This window comes from Aedes aegypti, chromosome 2 (assembly GCF_002204515.2).
Source record: "Aedes aegypti strain LVP_AGWG chromosome 2, AaegL5.0 Primary Assembly, whole genome shotgun sequence".
Taxonomy (NCBI): domain Eukaryota; kingdom Metazoa; phylum Arthropoda; class Insecta; order Diptera; family Culicidae; genus Aedes; species Aedes aegypti.
The window spans coordinates 69,147,678-69,167,893 of NC_035108.1; the positions used below are offsets into that span (position 1 = coordinate 69,147,678).

The 20,216-nt window shown below is 40.6% G+C and overlaps 2 protein-coding genes across 3 annotated transcripts; one reads left to right on the forward strand and one right to left on the reverse strand.

The window, feature by feature from the left end:
* Positions 1–1,807: 1,807 nt before the first annotated feature.
* Positions 1,808–13,169, forward strand: LOC5566236 (cytochrome b-c1 complex subunit 2, mitochondrial). Of its 2 annotated transcripts, none has more exons than XM_001650559.2 (5): positions 1,808–1,928; positions 1,987–2,078; positions 2,229–2,371; positions 11,862–12,912; positions 12,979–13,169. In XM_001650559.2, exons 2-5 carry the CDS (start codon positions 2,034–2,036, stop codon positions 13,063–13,065), a joined length of 1,326 nt encoding a protein of 441 aa, XP_001650609.2. In that variant the 5' UTR covers positions 1,808–1,928; positions 1,987–2,033; the 3' UTR covers positions 13,066–13,169. The 2 variants fall into 2 exon arrangements, with proteins under 2 accessions (XP_001650609.2, XP_021696841.1); XM_021841149.1 differs by having other exon boundaries at positions 1,816–1,925.
* Positions 13,170–17,053: 3,884 nt separating this feature from the next.
* Positions 17,054–18,351, reverse strand: LOC5566233 (syntaxin-8). Its single transcript, XM_001650557.2, has 3 exons — positions 18,142–18,351; positions 17,529–18,043; positions 17,054–17,462 (listed from the first exon to the last, which is right to left on the reverse strand). The coding sequence occupies exons 1-3, from the start codon at positions 18,171–18,173 to the stop codon at positions 17,296–17,298; spliced, it is 714 nt and encodes a 237-aa protein (XP_001650607.1). The 5' UTR covers positions 18,174–18,351; the 3' UTR covers positions 17,054–17,295.
* Between the last annotated feature and the right edge of the window lie 1,865 nt (positions 18,352–20,216).

Below are 20,216 nucleotides of genomic sequence, written 5' to 3' on the forward strand. Positions count from 1 at the left end.
CTTAATAACGCTGGAGGCAGTGTTGTGAAAAACTCAATTTCTCACAACTCACGCTTGAGATTTTTCATGCGTGAGTTGTTAATCATGCAACTCAGCAGTCAAAAAATCATGGATGAGTTGGCTCACCTTTTTGACTCATTGTCTCGTATTTCCACAGTTTACTCACACACGGCAATAATTTCTTGCTAGTCTGGTAAAATTATGTTAATCCTTTCTAACGTAAACAACAACATTCGGTTTTCACGAGTTTTTGCCGGGTTTTGCGACTAAATCATTTTTTACAGTTTGAGTTGATTGAGTTGATTTAGTTGAAAATAAAACGACTACAAAACACAAGGCTATTTCTTCCACACCGCGGGCACTGATTGATTTCGCTACCAACCAGCCCCTCTCATTTATTTCATGTCTGGGTAAAGATATCTACAATTCATTCGCTTAAAATGCTACCTCTACAATTCTTACCCATCGACATCTCCACTGCAGGTTGTGTGATGTACCTGCATTCCAACACTCCTCCTCATCACACAACCTTCAAACCGCCATCTGCCACCCGAGGTCTCTTGTCCACTAAGCTCCTCCTGGCACCAAGCTCCAGCTACCGAACTCCTCCTAGTCAAGCTTCTCCTGGCCAGCTGCACCATTGTCCTTTTGGTCAACCGCGCCATCCTACGAGCTCATCCTGACTTCCGAGTTCCTCCAGCACTTCCGAGCTCGTCGTCCGATCAGCCAGCATCCGCACCTTTAGCCTCGTTCTCAGCATCTTGGCCTCCAACTCTTGGGAACCTCGTCCAAGCCACCTCCCATCCAGACTCCACCTTCCATCCAGGCTCTACCTCCTCACTGAGATTCTGCCTCCTAGTCTAGGCCATGTCTCCTCGTCCAGGTGCTTCCTCGTGGTCCCTCATTGAAGCCGCCTCAGCGTCCTCCTGGCGTTCCTGGGCCCATAACCTGTTGAAATATGCTACACTACAACAGTGGAACACCCGCAAGCCGAACCGGACATACTACGGGACTTTCACGTGATTGGTAGAAGACACCATGAATACAGAATAAAACTATAACTATCTTTATTGCGGTTAATAATTACACGGAACACTTTACTTCGACCTGATAGCCTCACTACTAAAAAACAACAAAACGATCAGCGCGCCAATTCGGTTGACACCAAGGGGCAGCACACTCACATTCAAATCACTAGACTACAAGGGGTCGGACACTACCTTTCTCCCAACAGAAGATACTCTATGCCCTGGAAAGTCGAGAAAATTTCCAACCCTAAAAGATCCTCGACCGGTGGGATTTGAACCCACGACCCTCAGCTTGGTCTTGCTGAATAGCTGCGCGTTTACCGCTACGACTATCTGGACCCCGGAAGTAATGCGCTGTATTGACTGTTTAACGATAAACTTGTGACGATCGACGCGCCACCATATTTTATATAACGGAGGGTATTAGAACTAACTTGGAGGTGATGCTTTGGAGGTTATTTGGCAATTTGGAGGTTAAAATATCCCTCCAAACACTAGCGATTTTGAGGTGGGATGTTGACGTTTGATGACGAATAGATCATCTGATGTTCTTTACAGCGCATTACTTCCGACATTAGGTTTAACGTACAGGCAGCGTTAATAAAAAAGCGGAAGGCGCTATTTAGTTTAGTGCTAGAAGGGGTATAATTAGTATTTACAACGGCGCGCGAATTTTAAACTTCTGATTTGGTTTTAAGGCACATGCTCCTGGCTACTTTCGCCCTTATTTTAGTGTTATGCGCGTGTTGCAGATCTAAATCCAAAATGTTGGTAGTAATGACTTTGACAGTTGTGCGTGAGAAAAGTCAAAAGAAAAAAGCAAAAAAAATCTCACGACCAAATCAGCCGTCAAAGCGCCACCCGAAAACGAGAAGAATCCCCTTCTTCAGCGCGACTGTCGTGTGAGTTTTAATCGCAGGTTGAGGAAAAATCTGACCAAAAAATTTATCTTTTCCAGATCTAGAGTGTAACACCGAGACCCTCTTCGATCTAGACACAGGAATAATGGCATCAGCTGTTTCGAAGACTCCGATGCTTCGTGCCGCTGCGGTAAGTACTTATCCGGGACTGATTTTCCGTCTCCGTAGGGGAACGTCAAACATGTTACGTAAATAGCAGAGCCCTCTCGGAATGGAACGAAATGCTTCGAAAAAGTGGTTCAAATTTTGTGCAAATGCCTGAATGTATTTTCAATTGCAGGCCCGAGGATTTGCCGCCCAGGCCCAGGCTGCATCTGCTAGCCGAGGATCCGCTGAAGTTCAGTGCAGCAACCTGCCGAACAAGATGACTGTCGCTTCGGCCGAATCCGGAGCTGCCGTGGCTCGGGTGTCTATCGTCTATCGGTAAGTGCTTCTGGGGATTGATGCCGGATGGGAACAAATTGTTGATGGGTTGCGGAGGCGAAGCCACAAGACGGAAATTAGCTGGGACAATAACTTACAGGGGTGGTAGCGAGTCACTATTTTCGCTCTAGTCACTTAAGGTGAAACATGAAGGAATGCAAACATGGGTGTCACAATGACCAGCTTGTGCCCATACTTACGATTACAAAGACGCTAAACTGGAGAAACAACAAACGCTAGTGGATTCCAAGCTGTGGAGTAGTTTTTGATCCTTTGGCCTTATCGCTTGCTCTGCTCTTGCGACCGATAAACACTTATTCGGCATACAATGCGTTTATCGAATAATATCGCGAATCCGATTGGGCGTGAACATGCATATCATGTATGTATATTACTTATCCCACTAACGCAATATCCTTTCCATGACAACCGTGGAGATGCAGAGGTTCACTCGGTCTCTAGTAACGTCAGTGGTCTTAAGGCTAAGTAGCCCGTCATTCGTTTTGACCACAATGATGACTTTTCAGCTTGCATTTCAAAGTGATAATACTCAGCCTTGATAGTTTATATTTTCTTGAAAAAGTATCACTGTACGCGCTAACATGCATAAAGTATGCTGATACTTTTTCAGCTGTGTCAGTGCAAAACCAACTGATTTTCTTTGATTCGAAATCGTGAGATGAATAGGGCGATATTCAAAACTTAAAAGGCAATAGATGGCTCTTTTTCAATGGTAGTAAAAACGAAATCCTGAAGCAAAGAAAGCACCACGGAAGATGAACTAAACACAAAAAGTTATGTATTCACTTTACACTTGATTTCTAATCACTATTTTTTGATCCAGTTTCCTAATTGCAAGTAATTTACGATTTTCATTATTTTTCATACGTTTTGACAGTTCTCCGACTACCATTCTTCCATGCGCTTGTGTTGGAAGTTTGAGAAATTTGAGAATCCAGCGTAGCGCGATCAGTGGGTGACATACAAACAACAGTGTCGTCGCTCGGCGGCCGGTAAGAGAAACTGAATGTTCGAAAGGTTGTTGTCTGTAATTTTTGCTGCTGGCGCCAACTGTTAACGTTTAAGAACAAAATAAACAGTCATTACCCTATTAGCAACAATCATCAACGACGCGTACAAATTTCAATGACGGCCTACATCGCCTTAAATGAAAATTCGATGGATTGTTCGCAACCAATTAGTTACAAATTGATCAAATTTTCAGCGCGATAAGTTGTTTTGTTCTTTAAATTTATACTTTCGTAAAATGGGTATGATTATAAGTGTATTTTAAAGCAATAAGTTGATATATTTCGATTAAAAATTTTCGAAACTGGTGCTCCGGTGCTCCGTGACCTTCCAAGGCTTCGCGGAGCATCAAGTGACCATTTGAGCAACATTGCTTAGGAACGTCTGTGTGATGAATGCAATAGAGTGCCAGTACTACCCCTATCGCTACCGACAAAAAAAAATTAAAACAAGTACTGGCATCCTAGCTATCAATTACAATGGATTACCTGCTTTGCTCTTGTTCACAGTTGATCAGCAGAAGTTTTCTCATTTTATTTTGTATGGGGAAAGGCATCTAACTTGTGAATGGAAGCTTTAATCGAAACAAATATTTGGTAGGCGTGATAGCCATCGTCATTATGCACAACCGGTACCAAATGTTTTTTTTTCGAAAATAGTATCCAATTAAAAAAAAAAATTAGTTAGATGCATTTCGCCATACAAATATTTTACGCGTTACCTTTTAGCGATTTTTCGTGCATAGATACTAGCGCATGTGCGTTACGGTGTGGCGAGTAGCAAATCAGGGCATGCATGTAACCCATTGATAGATTGCTAAAAGATTCATTTTGAATGGATACATAATTTTAAAGATTATTGAAAGTCGGGTTTCTGTTTTAGGGTAACTTTGATAATGGAATATGAATCGAACAAAAGAGAATTAATTACGGAACATTTATAGGGCGTTGCATACCTCTAGGCCCGTGGTGGCCCGCGGGCCGCACATGTTGTCTGGATCTCCTGAATGTGACAAACTTCGTACAATTTTTCGTCAGGAGGCGTACTACCCCTAAAGTTATCATGAATAACACACTCATCTATTCGGATAACTATCTTCGACCAAAAATACATGCGATTGAAAAATGAGCCTGAGCACCACTGCCTAGGCGTTCAACGCTATATGGAAATTTCTTACTTAGATTACAAAAATGGTCCCAGTTTGTGAAAATGCTTTTCGCTAAGAGATGTGAGACCATATTCAAGTTCTATGATAACTAGGCTGTCAAAGATAAGTGACCATCTATACAAAACTACATCAAATAGCGATCGTAGAGCAGATTGTTTGAAAGCGTTTCGAAAATGCCGTATCAATTTTTAATATTCGTATATAAAGCAACAAATGTTCTCGATTCAAATGGAAACAGCTCTTACATGAAGTGTCATACTTACAATCTTCAGTTTTGCATTCGTTTTGCTTAACCGATTAATAAAAATTATGATATTTGGTGCAGCATGTGGTGGGTAACGCACTATCAAAGTTACTCGCATTATCAAAGATACCCCGTTTTACGGTACCATGTACGAAACTAGAAAATTTTGCCAGGCAGTCGCGCAGCCTGACAACTCGTATTTCGTATCATGACATTATTGATTACGCTACAATATCATGTAGAATTTTGATGGAAAAATTTACTACAGTGGGATTCCGTTTTTGGCATGCTCCGTTTTTGGCATGCTCCGATTTTGGCACCCCCCGATTTTGGCAACAAAATGGATCCGTTTTTGGCAACATTTTTCAATACCATTAAATTTGTAAATTTTTGTAAATATTATCGTGTCTGTTGCCTTAGTCATTTGAATAGCATGTCAACTCCTCACCGATTACATTCCAGTGCTCCATTTTCGTCGATATTTCCCCAAATTTCACCAACTACTAAGGACTCGCTTATGTGCTTTTTTACTTCAGAATGGTCATTGGTCATACATTGGAAACGTTTCATGAGGCCAATAATCTCCACCAGTAACTCAACTAAAGACCAATCTTTTTCTTAGGCATTCATATTGAGTGACCAGCCCACTTGAGTTTGCCAGTTGGTGCTAAAATAAAAAACACTGTTCTTCAGATTTGGAACAGCTTGTTTGAACAAAGCACCAGCACCGACATAAGAGCAACAAAAAATCTATGGCTCACCCAGAGTAACAATCATAAATTTTGTCTTATCTTTTTGGCTCATTGTCTTTATTATTATGGATTTACATACATTGCGCATGTAAAAAAACACCGCAATAATAGTTACAAATATGTACAGCAAAATGTCGTGTATCATAACTTTTAATAAATTTCATTAAATAACATGACAAATGCGAGTACAGTCCAAACTACAATTTATTCTCAATAATATCATTGAAGCGTGCGATAAATACGACTGAGAGTGTTTTTGTTTTAACTTCTTATCTGTGGTATTGGTGTGTATATTGATCTTTCTGCGTCAATAATTTAAAGCTACGTTCCCTCTTTTCTATAGACTCTGTAAGGCATTAGATTTGTTAAGAGACGATTCAGAATTCTGTATAAGATTGTTAATCAAGGATACGGGTCTCAACATCATCAGAATGTGCCTTACGAGCTGAGTCTATGAGTTTCTTAACTGTACCCTGGAGAATTCTTAAAGGATTCTTGGTTCTTGTGGGACTTTTCAGAAATTTTAACGAATTTATGAGAACAACTACCGAAAAGCTAAACATTACATATAATTTGCAATTGGATTAGATGGACAAATTGATGTGAAGATTTGCGAAAAAGTTACACGTCTTCTCAGTGAGAATCGAACTCACGACTCCCCGATCTCTAGTTGGGGCGCGTTAACCACTACGCCATGAGAGGACTCATGAACGCAGAAGTTAACCTGAATTCGATTTCAGCTCAATAATCACGTGGTCCTCTTTCGCAAAGTGCACCTCTTTCGGAAGAATTAGATGCCCATCCAAACACAACGCTTTCTATATATATCCAATGCCTAGCCCGAGAGCGCATTGTTTTTTAGATATAGGAATAGCACACTACACTAGCCAGCAACTGCGCTGGCTGAGGTTTCTATTGTGTGGGCTTCCAATGGGTCGCGACGTTCTCAAACGACCGGTTACGGAACATGAGTCCGTTGCTCGATAAATACTTGTTTTAATTATGAATCGTGGTTTACGGCCAACCAGCCGAGTGGAAGTTTAACAACTACCGAAAAGCTAAACATTACATATAATTTGCAATTGGATTAGATGGACAAATTGATGTGAAGATTTGCGAAAAAGTTACACGTCTTCTCAGTGAGAATCGAACTCACGACTCCCCGATCTCTAGTTGGGGCGCGTTAACCACTACGCCATGAGAGGACTCATGAACGCAGAAGTTAACCTGAATTCGATTTCAGCTCAATAATCACGTGGTCCTCTTTCGCAAAGTGCACCTCTTTCGGAAGAATTAGATGCCCATCCAAACACAACGCTTTCTATATATATCCAATGCCTAGCCCGAGAGCGCATTGTTTTTTAGATATAGGAATAGCACACTACACTAGCCAGCAACTGCGCTGGCTGAGGTTTCTATTGTGTGGGCTTCCAATGGGTCTCCTATATCCTATATCTAAAAAACAATGCGCTCTCGGGCTAGGCATTGGATATATATAGAAAGCGTTGTGTTTGGATGGGCATCTAATTCTTCCGAAAGAGGTGCACTTTGCGAAAGAGGACCACGTGATTATTGAGCTGAAATCGAATTCAGGTTAACTTCTGCGTTCATGAGTCCTCTCATGGCGTAGTGGTTAACGCGCCCCAACTAGAGATCGGGGAGTCGTGAGTTCGATTCTCACTGAGAAGACGTGTAACTTTTTCGCAAATCTTCACATCAATTTGTCCATCTAATCCAATTGCAAATTATATGTAATGTTTAGCTTTTCGGTAGTTGTTAAACTTCCACTCGGCTGGTTGGCCGTAAACCACGATTCATAATTAAAACAAGTATTTATCGAGCAACGGACTCATGTTCCGTAACCGGTCGTTTGAGAACGTCGCGACCCATTGGAAGCCCACACAATAGAAACCTCAGCCAGCGCAGTTGCTGGCTAGTGTAGTGTGCTATTCCTATATCTAAAAAACAATGCGCTCTCGGGCTAGGCATTGGATATATATAGAAAGCGTTGTGTTTGGATGGGCATCTAATTCTTCCGAAAGAGGTGCACTTTGCGAAAGAGGACCACGTGATTATTGAGCTGAAATCGAATTCAGGTTAACTTCTGCGTTCATGAGTCCTCTCATGGCGTAGTGGTTAACGCGCCCCAACTAGAGATCGGGGAGTCGTGAGTTCGATTCTCACTGAGAAGACGTGTAACTTTTTCGCAAATCTTCACATCAATTTGTCCATCTAATCCAATTGCAAATTATATGTAATGTTTAGCTTTTCGGTAGTTGTTAAACTTCCACTCGGCTGGTTGGCCGTAAACCACGATTCATAATTAAAACAAGTATTTATCGAGCAACGGACTCATGTTCCGTAACCGGTCGTTTGAGAACGTCGCGACCCATTGGAAGCCCACACAATAGAAACCTCAGCCAGCGCAGTTGCTGGCTAGTGTAGTGTGCTATTCCTATATCTAAAAAACAATGCGCTCTCGGGCTAGGCATTGGATATATATAGAAAGCGTTGTGTTTGGATGGGCATCTAATTCTTCCGAAAGAGGTGCACTTTGCGAAAGAGGACCACGTGATTATTGAGCTGAAATCGAATTCAGGTTAACTTCTGCGTTCATGAGTCCTCTCATGGCGTAGTGGTTAACGCGCCCCAACTAGAGATCGGGGAGTCGTGAGTTCGATTCTCACTGAGAAGACGTGTAACTTTTTCGCAAATCTTCACATCAATTTGTCCATCTAATCCAATTGCAAATTATATGTAATGTTTAGCTTTTCGGTAGTTGTTAAACTTCCACTCGGCTGGTTGGCCGTAAACCACGATTCATAATTAAAACAAGTATTTATCGAGCAACGGATTCATGTTCCGTAACCGGTCGTTTGAGAACGTCGCGACCCATTGGAAGCCCACACAATAGAAACCTCAGCCAGCGCAGTTGCTGGCTAGTGTAGTGTGCTATTCCTATATCTAAAAAACAATGCGCTCTCGGGCTAGGCATTGGATATATATAGAAAGCGTTGTGTTTGGATGGGCATCTAATTCTTCCGAAAGAGGTGCACTTTGCGAAAGAGGACCACGTGATTATTGAGCTGAAATCGAATTCAGGTTAACTTCTGCGTTCATGAGTCCTCTCATGGCGTAGTGGTTAACGCGCCCCAACTAGAGATCGGGGAGTCGTGAGTTCGATTCTCACTGAGAAGACGTGTAACTTTTTCGCAAATCTTCACATCAATTTGTCCATCTAATCCAATTGCAAATTATATGTAATGTTTAGCTTTTCGGTAGTTGTTAAACTTCCACTCGGCTGGTTGGCCGTAAACCACGATTCATAATTAAAACAAGAATTTATGAGGATATCTGCAGATTCCAAGTGGACACTGAGAGCTTGTTGAGGGATCCTTAGAGTGTACAATTGGTTATGGAGGATTATGTCCAAAATTTGGTAACTCCTAATAAACTCTAGGGCATCCTGTAAATTTTAAGCGGCATAGTGTGAATATCTAGTAGTATTTTTAATATTTCCGTCGAAAGCTTGGGGGTTTTGAAAAGGTTCCTAGAGAAATTTAAGGTGTGCTAGTGGTAGCCTAACAATAATAAACTTTTAAATTATTCATAGGAGACTTGAGAATATTCAGCAACATCGCAGCGGAATTCCAAGATTTTAACTCCTATCAAATTCCTTAGCAAGATCCTGAGAACTCTATGCGAGATCCTACGAATGCTTGGCAAGATGCATCAGAGCTCAAGCGTTTTTTCTGTAGATTTCTCATGAGAACCTGAAGATTCCTATAAGATTCTTGAGGTTTCATAGCAGGATTCTGTAAATTTCAGTTGATTTCATAAGGTAGGTGTAAAACATATATCAAGCTCAATTAAACATTATTTCAAGTAAAAATAAATTCTACAAAATTACAAGTCACATTTATGCATCATCTCATGTTTATGTTTGTCCTTTTGATGCAGTCAACCATTCATTATAAAATGCTTTACTTTATCAGAAACATAATTTTCAAATTTTACGCTCCAAAATTAAACTGATTTTATATGGTAATTTCATGCCGTTTTGCAACACCCAGCGCTTTTGATTCGCAAATACGTCTTTAAAAGAAAACAATTTTTTTTTTGTTTTCTTTCATAGTTTTAAGAAAATGTCCAGTTCTTCAATAAAAGTCACTTATGCGATTATTGGTTTTACAAGGCCTTCTTATACAAAAATTATACATAAAGCTTCCAAAAAATAATTGAAGACGTTGAGGCGTAAAAACGCCACCAGAAAAAATGTTTGCCAGATATAGTATAACCCTTCGGGAAAATGCTTCGAAGTGAACCTTTTCAAAGTCTCAACGCCTTATGATTCCATAAAAATGATGTATTAACATTGTAATGATGTTTTCAAAACCAATAGTTGAACAATACAGTTTAAAATAATGGTTCCGATTTTGGCACGGTTCCGTTTTTGGCAACTGAAAATTTAAACTTTGTTGCCAAAAACGGAATCCCACTGTATTAGTGTAGAATCAGAAAAAAAACAAACCAGCAAGTACGAAATGCTTTGATTTCAGGACAGCGCACAATGGTCGGGATCCATATAAGGCTGAAGTCAAAAAATTGAAAAATGTGACAATAAAATTAGGTACAAAATTAATATTTAAGGAATGCAATATTTCCTCAAAGTTACGCACTATCTGAAAGTTTATGGTTCAACACTTTTATCGAGCATGAGGATGGAAAAAATAGTTTGTTGAAGTTTTAATACTATTCAATATTATTCTTTAGTAATTTTAATGATTTTGAACTCTTGCCGCGTCATGTCGCCATGTCGAATATTGCACATTAAAAAGCATACTCATATCTTACAAAAAACGTTTAAATTTTTTGCAGAAATTTGCTGATTTTCAATTTAGAGCTATTTGAATAATTCAATATTTTCATATATTTTGACGATATTTTCCATACAAAGCTGATTTAAAATATATTTAACTCTCTTCAAACACATTTTGATCAAACGCGGTAAAATACAAACAAAATTTGTGGTTTCGGCCAAATTTGATAGCTTTTTTAATAAAAAAAATTCTTCTAAAACAATAAAAACGCCAAATAACATATTCAGATTACATATTTCATCGATTAAGGCGATAAAACTAGTTTTGGCTAAACTTTGTATTTTTCCGACCATTGTGCATTCGAGAGACAGCTAGTGAGCGCAATCGGACGAAAGATTGATGGTCCGCGAGTGAAATTGTTGGCTTTGGGTATGGGGACGAAGAGGCTTTCTTGCCATTCAACTGGAAAAATATCCGACAGGTTGGTTGAGTTGATTTGGTTGAGAATTTTCAGAAGTTTGATTTTCCGGGAAACGGCAGATTTTTGAATAGTGGATATCCAATGCCATCAGATCCAGCTGTTTTTCCTTTACTACGGCTAAGAGCGAATTTTAATTCTTGGAGTGAGAAAAGTTCGTTGATGGCTCAAGTTTCAAGATTCAAATGGAAACACTTTCTGTCAAACATATTCTCCGTGACTATTTAACGTAAAATTTCATGTAGTAAGTCATTAGAAGTCTTTCAAACCGATACCGATACAGCAAAGTTTACTATGCGTCTAATTCAATTTAGTACGAGACAACTTACAGATTTTTGATAGTAATTTGGATGCTTCATCGATTATTTAGCTGTTTAAAGGTACCAATATATTTTAATGTTCTTCTAACACACAGCTTTCAGTTTGATTTTCAGAAAACGCAACTCTAGTGGGATTAAATTAAGCATAGTACTAAATTCGATCTTTCATTTACTTAAGAAAATTTCGTTAATTATTTGCTTTATTATAGTAGTAATTCACAGTTAATTTATTAAATGCCCCTTTTTATTTCTTTAACGAGATTTTAAAACCTGGGCTACATTATCTCGGGACCAATGGCTTTACTCCCCTTCCGAAGGAAGTCGTCACTGTAACATAAATGTCAAGTGACTATTTCGGGGATGGGATTCGATCCCAGGTCCTCGGCGTGAGAAGCATGTGTTCTAACCACTACAACTGGTCTGTCCTTTTATTAAACTTCTAAGGAATCTAATAATGAAAAACAAATAGAACTTTGAAGAATGTAGCTGCAAAAATCGTTGAAACTCACATTGTTAATCCGAATCAAAGTTATTACTGCTTCGTAGTTGTAGGGGGTAGAGCGATGAACTTCAAAATATACTTTTAAAGCTTTTTATTTTCCCCGTTTCTGGGATGGATATCTGGGGATACATATCGGAAGAAAACCACATTATATTGACCTACAATCTTCTTTTGCAGTGCCGGATCCCGTCACGAGTCTGCCGACAACTTGGGCGCTTCGCACGTTTTGCGCAACGCTGTCGGTTTGTCCACGAAGACCGCAACGACCTTCGGTATCACGCGTAACTTGCAGCAGGTCGGAGCTTCGTTGACCGCCACTTCGGATCGGGAGACCATCACCTACACGGTTGCCGTCACCAAGGATGAGCTGGAAACTGGGCTGAAGTTCTTGGAGGCCGCTGCCACCGGTCAGGTCTTCAAGCCTTGGGAGTTGGCTGATTTGACCACCCGGATCAAGGCGGACATTGCCCGAGTTCCCACCGAAGTGGAAGCCGTCGAATCGCTGCATAAGGCTGCCTTCCACAGCGGTCTCGGAAACTCGGTCTACTGTCCAAACTACAATGCTGGCAAGCATTCGTCGGAAACCATGCAGCATTATGTGGCCGCCAACTGCACCACTGGCCGTGCTGCCGTTGCTGGTGTTGGAGTTGACCACCAGCTTCTGGTTGGATTTGCCCAAAGCTTGAACTTGGAATCCGGTGGTAGCTCGGAGAACAAGGTCGATAGCTTCAACAGCAGCGAAGTTCGTCACGAACGTGGAGGAAACCGTGCTGCCGTGGCCATTGCCACTCACGCTCCCGGATGGAACAGCATGAACGAATGCCTCGCTAACTATGTCCTCCAATGTGCTGCCGGAACTGGTCCGGTTACAAAGCGTGGTGCCAACAATGGCATCCTGACCAAACAGCTTGGAAGCGGCGTTGCGAGCAGTGCTCTGTACTCCAGCTACAGCGACAATGGCCTGTTCGGATTCGTCGTTGCTGGCGATGCCAAGGAAGTTGGCCAAGCCGTCGAAGCCGGAGTCAAGGGTTTGCGGTCGCTGAACGTTTCGGACGCGGATGTCGCCCGTGGAAAGGCCGGAGTCTACTCGTGGATTGCCGAGTACATGGAAAACCATGGCACGTTGGCGTTCGATCTGGGCGAACAGGCTGCCCTGCTCGGAAAGATCTACAAGAAGGCCGACATTCTTGCTGCCATCGAGTCGGTTTCGACCAGCGATGTGCAGGCGGTAAGTTCGAATTGTTGAAATTACTTTGATACCAATAACTGAGAGTACTTTCTTCCTAATTTTCAGGCTGCTCGGAAATTAGCTTCCGGAAAGCTGGCCGTCGGTGCTGTCGGTAACTTGAGCAGCGTGCCGTACCTTTGCAGCCTGAACTAAGGCGCTAGAAGGGTGTAACCGTCGGTGCGCAGGAAAGGTCTGTAGCTTGTATCATTATTATTCGTAAATTAAAGGGAAAACCAAAATAAAATCGAAACGATGTAGAAGTCGGGTACTATTGTTATGAGAAATTCCCTGAACGGATCAGAGTGTGTCCATAAACCATTTAAGGGTTGGAGGGGTGGTGTTGGGATTGGCGCATAGTAAATCAAACATATGAAACGAATTCTATCTTGTGAACCAGATGAAACAGAGAATTCTAGTCTTCGGGGAAGTTCTTCGAAAAGTCAAAGGCATCCGGAAGGCAGACAGTTTGATTTATAATTTTGCGTCAGGTGGCGCTATTGATAATGTTTAAATAATTACTAGTTCTTTCTATTTTGATTAGAGAGAACAAATAAAAAAGTTTTTAGCAAAGTTGTTTAGAATGTCAAGGAAATCCGGCAGGCAAACGGATTAGTTTGTAATTTTGCCGCTAGGTGGCGGTAGTGAGCATGTGAAATTGAGAATTTAAAGCTAGTTCTGTGTTGTCACCCACAAGAAATAGCAATTTAGAATGTTCGCCAAAGTTGTTCAGACAGTCAAAGAAATTCGGACGGAAAATAGTTTGATTCGTTACTCTTCCGTTGGTTGACACAAGTTTGCATGTGAAATTGAACATTGTGAAGTTGAAATTAAAACGATCATCGTGTTATGAAACACATAACCAGTGTTACTGCGGTTGAAACCCAACTTAAATTCTGGTTCTTTACCTTGATATTGAGATATCAGAAGGCCGGAATGGTGTCCAGAAAGCCTGTGGCATTTTGAAGTGGAATTGGTTAAGGTCAGAGTCATATCATATGCAAATTATTCAAGTCTGATCAATTGGGCCGTATGAATAAAATGTAGTAAGGTTGAGTTTACTACATTATCGATAGTAAACGCTATATGTGGAACACGAGTGGAACTTGTTTGGGTCATTTCTCTTTCTACACCTTTCGAACATACTACAAAAAACGCATTGCTATGAATAAAGGTAGCATTTACTACAAATCTACTGGTAGTTAGCTTCAGAGGTTGCTACTCTGTGTTAGGGACTTTATAATCCCAATGTTAGGGACTTTATAATCCCACAATTGCTGTAATCTCAATATTCCTTCATACAGATTTCAAGCTAAAATTCCAAAATTATCTGAAAAATCATTGTTGTTATTATAAAATTCACATGCACCTAAGTGGAATGTGAAGGTTTGATCGTAAAATAAAAAATAATTAATAGAATAATTCAAAATTATCTGTCAAATCGTACACTTCAGGTTAATTATCAAGGGATTTTCATTCAACCTGGAAAAAACCTGGAATTCTCAGGGAATTTCGGCTACACTCAGGGAAATTATTTTGAGGCTTTAGTACATGGTATAATATGTCGTTTTTGTGACACAAAATCTTTTAAATCGAAAAATTTTCGGCTGCGCGTCTACAGAGCCGTAGCGTGGCCTTATGGCACCCTTGGCGAACCGTAATTTGAACGCCCCTTGTTCTAAGGTCTTCCTTTTTTACTGGTTGACGTAAAATTCCAGAAAATTTTCAAAGATTCTTTTCAAAATGCTTTAGCGTTTCCTGTTAATATTGTTCATCGGAATTCTCAAAAAAATGGCATCATAAAGCTCCGGTAATACTTAAATATTAGCTTACACTGATAAGGCTTGTGCAAGAAAGCATAACTCTATATTCAAAATTACTGTTTATATGGCCAGAGACGAATTTGAAGAAACCACTGGATTCACAGCCCAGAACCTTGCGTCGCGTCTTTTATGTGCCTCTTTTAAAGTTTCAATGAAATGCATACTCCCGAATATATTATTGTAGATATTCCTGATATGTACTTTTATTTCTCCATAAGTTTACAATACATTTGTCCAACGCTTGTTCCAAAAATCTCGGTAAAGATATTGATTAGTCATATTTGGTTGGTTTAAAAACGAGGAGCAATCGCAAAACATATCCCAAAAAATCCTGATCAATTCCTTTAATTATCAAGAAATTATCGAATATTTTTACCTTGATCCATGCAAGAAAGTTTTTAAAGAATTTCCATGAAAACAGCGCATTGGATTTGTATAAAGAAGTTTCAAAGTTTATGCAATGAATTTGTGTAAAATAGCTTAAGATTTTATATTCAGGAACCACTCATAAATTCAAAGAAGATTTCTAAGGAAATCTTACCAAGATATTCTATAGAAGTTACATTGAATAAATGAAATTGAGGATATAACAAGTTTTGTACAGATTAAAGCATTTATCAGTCAGTTTGTAGCATTGTTTTCAAGAAATATATAAAAAAAATCTGTTGTTTCAACAATACCCTATTCCATTTCTTATATTCTGTGATAATTTTTTAGGATTGAATCAATTTTTTCGTTAGGACTCTATGCAAATCTTGCTTGACGTTCTGTGAGTACAAAATCAACTAATACCAAAGAATCTTGCTCAGAGTTCTGTCTGGAACCCGGAAGTATTCTGCTATGATATGGGTTTTTGGGGTTATTACTTTTTTGTGGAAATTGTGTGCCGAATTGTTTGAGAATCCTTCCAGAAATTCTGTGGAATCCTACTATTTTATTTATCAGATGTTATCTACATATTCATTTTGAGATTGTTTTATAGATGTTGTGCAGTGCATAAGCTTATTTATCATTGCTATGGAAAACTGTTTCGAAATTATGGAATGAACTTTTAATGATAAGTATCTCAGAAATATCCTATTTACGCATCATTGAACACCTTATGAAATGCTTTGAAAATGTTTTGTTCAAAACGTTCCAGAAATAGTTTAAATCTATCATGTCATAAACATTAAGTTTATAAAATATATAGTGATAATGACGTAACTTTGTCCGTGACGCAGTTCTGTATCGCTATTTGTTTATATCTATTATTGTTTTCTTTCTAGATTCGGTGGCTGCAGAAACGCCTTTACTAAATGTGACTCAAAAAAAAAAAAATCCCAGGTGCCTCAAGCATTTTGGCGCCCTTGGCGGGTGCCAACCTGACCAACCGCACGCTACGGCACTGCGCGTCTATCATAAGTCTTGACATGTTTAGCCCATTTAATGATTTTTATCTATTCAGCATAAAAAATGTTTAGACAAGGAAGCATGTAAGCCATATGTTGGTAAGAGCAAGTACAGTTCCAGTTCATGAGCATATGAAACAAAGTGCAAAACAAGATATCGAACTGATTCACATTAGTACTGAAACTTGGTTGCTATTTATTAAAATGTAGGCAACAACACCGCACCGATCAAATTTAACATACACTTGTTGCGCGGTTAAGGTGAAGATGAATCGAAGCCAAACCTCAAATTTTCAAGAGCACAAATCTGGAGAACCAAACATCCGTTTAAGCTGAAAACTTAATCGATTCGTCACTAGCTGGCGGTGACCAATCGATTAGGTTTTAAGCTCAAACGGATGTTCAGTTCTCCAGATTTGTGCTTTTGAAAATTTGAAGTTTGGCTTCCATTCATGTTCACCTTAACAAACAACTATGTGTCTCTTGGTCGACTTCAATAACAACATTGGACTTTTTGTACTTGAAATATAGATTTTCAATATCCAAAGGTTTTATATTATGGATCCGGTAGAAATAAGGACAAACATTTTTTTCAAATGTATTTTTTCTCAATCTCCAAGCGTCGCGACTAATATTTGAATAGTGCGCTGTGTTCCTAAACATCGTAAGAATGCAGCGACACACTTAGAAGCTGATTCGCGCGAGTTGAGGCGCGTCGCGAGTCTCTCTGGCGCGATCCGGTTTGGTGGCGGTGCGACAATAATAAGCCGTGACAAGCTCTACAAAATATTCATCGTTTATTAACCATTCAATTGAACAACTTTGCCAACCACGTTTTTCTGCTGGACCGTTGTCAGATGTTTCAATATTTTCTAAAGGCAGTCTTCGCTTAATATAGGGAAAAATTGCGGTATAAAATAAGCAGTATACTTTGAAATGATATTTGGTTTATATTTTTTCCATAGGTGCACACCTAAGGCCAAGTTATGTTTTCTTACAAATATAACATGCATCAGATCAGACGCTTCAAATTAAAATTTATCTGCATAAGTAGGTAGTAGTAATTAGAGTAAATATAAACTTTCCATTAACATGTGATTTATAGATAGTAAAAAAGAATTATTGTCCAAGCTCGAGGACAAATTCCAGATTTGATTCCAACAAGTCGTTCGCTAAAGTAAAATCGACACCAGCACAATGGCCAAAGCTAGCACTCCGATTATTACCCAATAGCCACGCGTTGAGGAATCCTGTTCCGTGACGACGCCAATCTGACGCGTTTCTCGATTCAATCGAGAATCAGTGGTTTCCATTGTGTCTGCTATATCATCCAAAATTTCTGCGAATAATGCCATACTTCATTAGTGGGAACGTTCCCTCCAGGGTTCATCTTAGTCTATCTTACCATTGTGTCGATCCACTTCATTTCCGATCTGCGAGGCCAGCACTTTCTGGCGCGATATGACCTTGGACAGCGCTTCCAGGCCCTCGTTCTGATCCTCCAGTATTCGCGTTTGCTGGGCTCGTAAATCGTTCACCGTATAGCTGGACTCTGGCCGGATCAGCGCCGGATCGTCGTCGTCGTCGTCGAACAGTCGATTGCTTCCGGTAGCAAAGAGACTGGCCCGTTCGACCGATGCTTCCACGGTGCTGAACTGTTTCTGAAGCTGGACGTGCTTGGATTGGAGGGCCTCGACCAGTCGCTGGCGTCGTTCAGCTTCGGCCGATGTGAGCGAACTGGATATGTAGCGTAGCTTTTTGTTCAACTGTTCCAGCTCGGAACCGAACTGCTTTAGCCGCACCCGCACCTGGCCGGAAATGGAGGAATATTCGGGGGAGAGCTGACCCTGGCGATTCCGGGCCACCAGATGGGACTGGATTTCGTTGCTCAATCGTTCGCACGCATCCAGATCGCTGAGCCTGCGGCGGGGACAAATTGATCAGGGTCAAGTTTAATTGGATTGATTGGTCGAGGTCAGGCTAGTAATGAATCTCTAATAAATCTAATGATTACTCACCATGGATCGCCATCTATGTTGATCAGGGCCATTGCTAGAATTCCCAATCAGGTCGAATTTACGGCTTAATTAACGAAAAACCAATACTGCGTATGGGGTGAGTAATTGCGAAAACTTGATATCGGAAAAATAAACTGATAAGGATGCAAGCAAATCCTGATCAGTGCCAGGCAGAGCGAACACAAAAACAAAGTGCAGTGCGAGTGCATATATTTTTGACAGCTGCTGCAAAGAGTTAGTTCAATTCCACCTTATTAGGGGAGGCTGTGGTTTGGAAAAATGGGTGGTCTGCATCAGAGTCTATGAATGGAGAGTTGCGCGAAGAGGCTTCTTTGAATGGTTGTTCTTCTTCGTCTTCGAAAATAGCCCCTATCTGTTTTGCTGGTCTGCTCGATAGGTAGACGGTTTGACAGTTCGATAGGTAGATTTGGTTTCACTCTTCGCGCAACTCTCCATTCATAGACTCTGGTCTGCATAAACATTACAGAAGAGCTCATGAAGTCTTTGAGCCTTTTTTCGGCATAACGTTGCTGTTGAGCCCAACGATTGCTGTTGAGCCCAACGATTGCTGTTGGCTCTTCCTGAGAGAGCTATTGTCAGATTGCAACATCTCACGCGACGTGTGGCTCATTCACATATTCCATAACGCTGAAAATATTTTCATACATGTGCAAATGTACACATGTTTTCATCCATTCACCTCCTTGTAACGATCTTTGGACGAATAATAATATTCTTCATATTTTGTATGAGCCGTAACATCGTTAGAATACCCACCCACCTCCTTCAGCGATATGAAAATTATAAATGGATTGCTCGAGAAATTTCGGTAGTGGAATCAGGTGGAATCATTTGATCCTTTTGCACAGCACTTTTCAGCAGCGGATCACGGTTTACAGTTGTAGTAGATAAAAGACCCATGGAAAATATAAAGTTAAATGAAAAATAATTCCAATTTGAATCAGCAGTATTTAGCGTGTTTGACATCCAATTGATCATTATAATTTGCCCGGAAGAAAGAAAAAGGCTATAGAAAAGGAGAAATGACAAACGGGAGATATCTGGTTGTGCAAAATTAAGCGTCCTTCTCAAATTTACAGAGAGCGTGTTTGGCCGCATGAGAGCGGGTTATGCTCGGGCCGAGAACGGACGACTAGGTTGCGCTGGATGAAAGATTCGGATCGATCAGTTGAACGTGAGTGAGAGTGTGTGATGGGAAAACGAACGATGGGTCGAGGCCGTCAAGGCCGAACTGAGGGTTCGGTTCGATGAATGAAAAGGTTGAATGCGAAAAAGAACGGGGAGATATTTCGGGGCGTTTGGCTTCGGGTAGATAGCAGCGTGAGTGGGTGATGGGGAACGAACGATGGGTCGAGGCTGGACTGATGGTTCGGTTCGACGAATGAAAAGGTTGAAGGCGAAAGAGATGGGGGAATATTTCGGGACGTTTGGCTTCGAGAAAAATAGCGGAGGTCTCTCGGAAGAAGCAACGAAGCGAACCCCGAAGTGGCTTCTGACTGATCTGGGAATAGGTTCGTCGTCGCGGTGACGATACGGGGTTTCCATTCTGTTGATGAACGTTATAGCAGTTGGACGCGTTATTTTGTTAGTAAAACTTGGCTTCAGAGTCCCAAGTTGTATTCCCGTTTAGTTTAACCGGCGATTTCGGAGTAGTTCGCGACGAAAATGAGAAAACGTTACGACAACAGTGTTCATCAAAAACTGTAGAATATAAATACAAAAAGCATTACAAGGCGGTGGGTGGATGTCCAGCATTTCGAGAAAATGTATTTACATGCCCACTTCCAGCAATTTTGTAAATCATGGCTTGCTCAAATGTGTGGCTATGGACCGATGCACGAGTTCACTATCTGACGTTTGAGCGGTGCCGTGTTATTTACGTGACCATGGCAACGAGTGAATTCGGCACCGCTCAAACGTCAAATTAGTGAACTCGTGCATTGGTCCATGTGACAGCTATCAAATCCAAAAATTGTTCAACCTAAGTTTTGTAGGTTTTGAATATTGATTTTGAATACTTGTATAACGATGTTCCTAATTTCTTCGTGGCTCAA

What these genes read in the sequence shown, in the direction of transcription:
- LOC5566233 (XM_001650557.2), bottom strand. Translation starts at nt 18,173, where the DNA reads ATGGCCCTGATCAACATAGATGGCGATCCATG. An exon ending in AACATAGATGGCGATCCATG is followed by an intron (nt 18,044 to 18,141) that starts GTGAGTAATCAT and finishes TCCCCGCCGCAG; the next exon opens with GCTCAGCGATCTGGATGCGT. An exon ending in TGAAGTGGATCGACACAATG is followed by an intron (nt 17,463 to 17,528) that starts GTAAGATAGACT and finishes CATTATTCGCAG; the next exon opens with AAATTTTGGATGATATAGCA.
- LOC5566236 (XM_001650559.2), top strand. Translation starts at nt 2,034, where the DNA reads ATGGCATCAGCTGTTTCGAAGACTCCGATGCTTCGTGCCGCTGCG. An exon ending in CGATGCTTCGTGCCGCTGCG is followed by an intron (nt 2,079 to 2,228) that starts GTAAGTACTTAT and finishes TTTCAATTGCAG; the next exon opens with GCCCGAGGATTTGCCGCCCA. An exon ending in CGGGTGTCTATCGTCTATCG is followed by an intron (nt 2,372 to 11,861) that starts GTAAGTGCTTCT and finishes CTTCTTTTGCAG; the next exon opens with TGCCGGATCCCGTCACGAGT.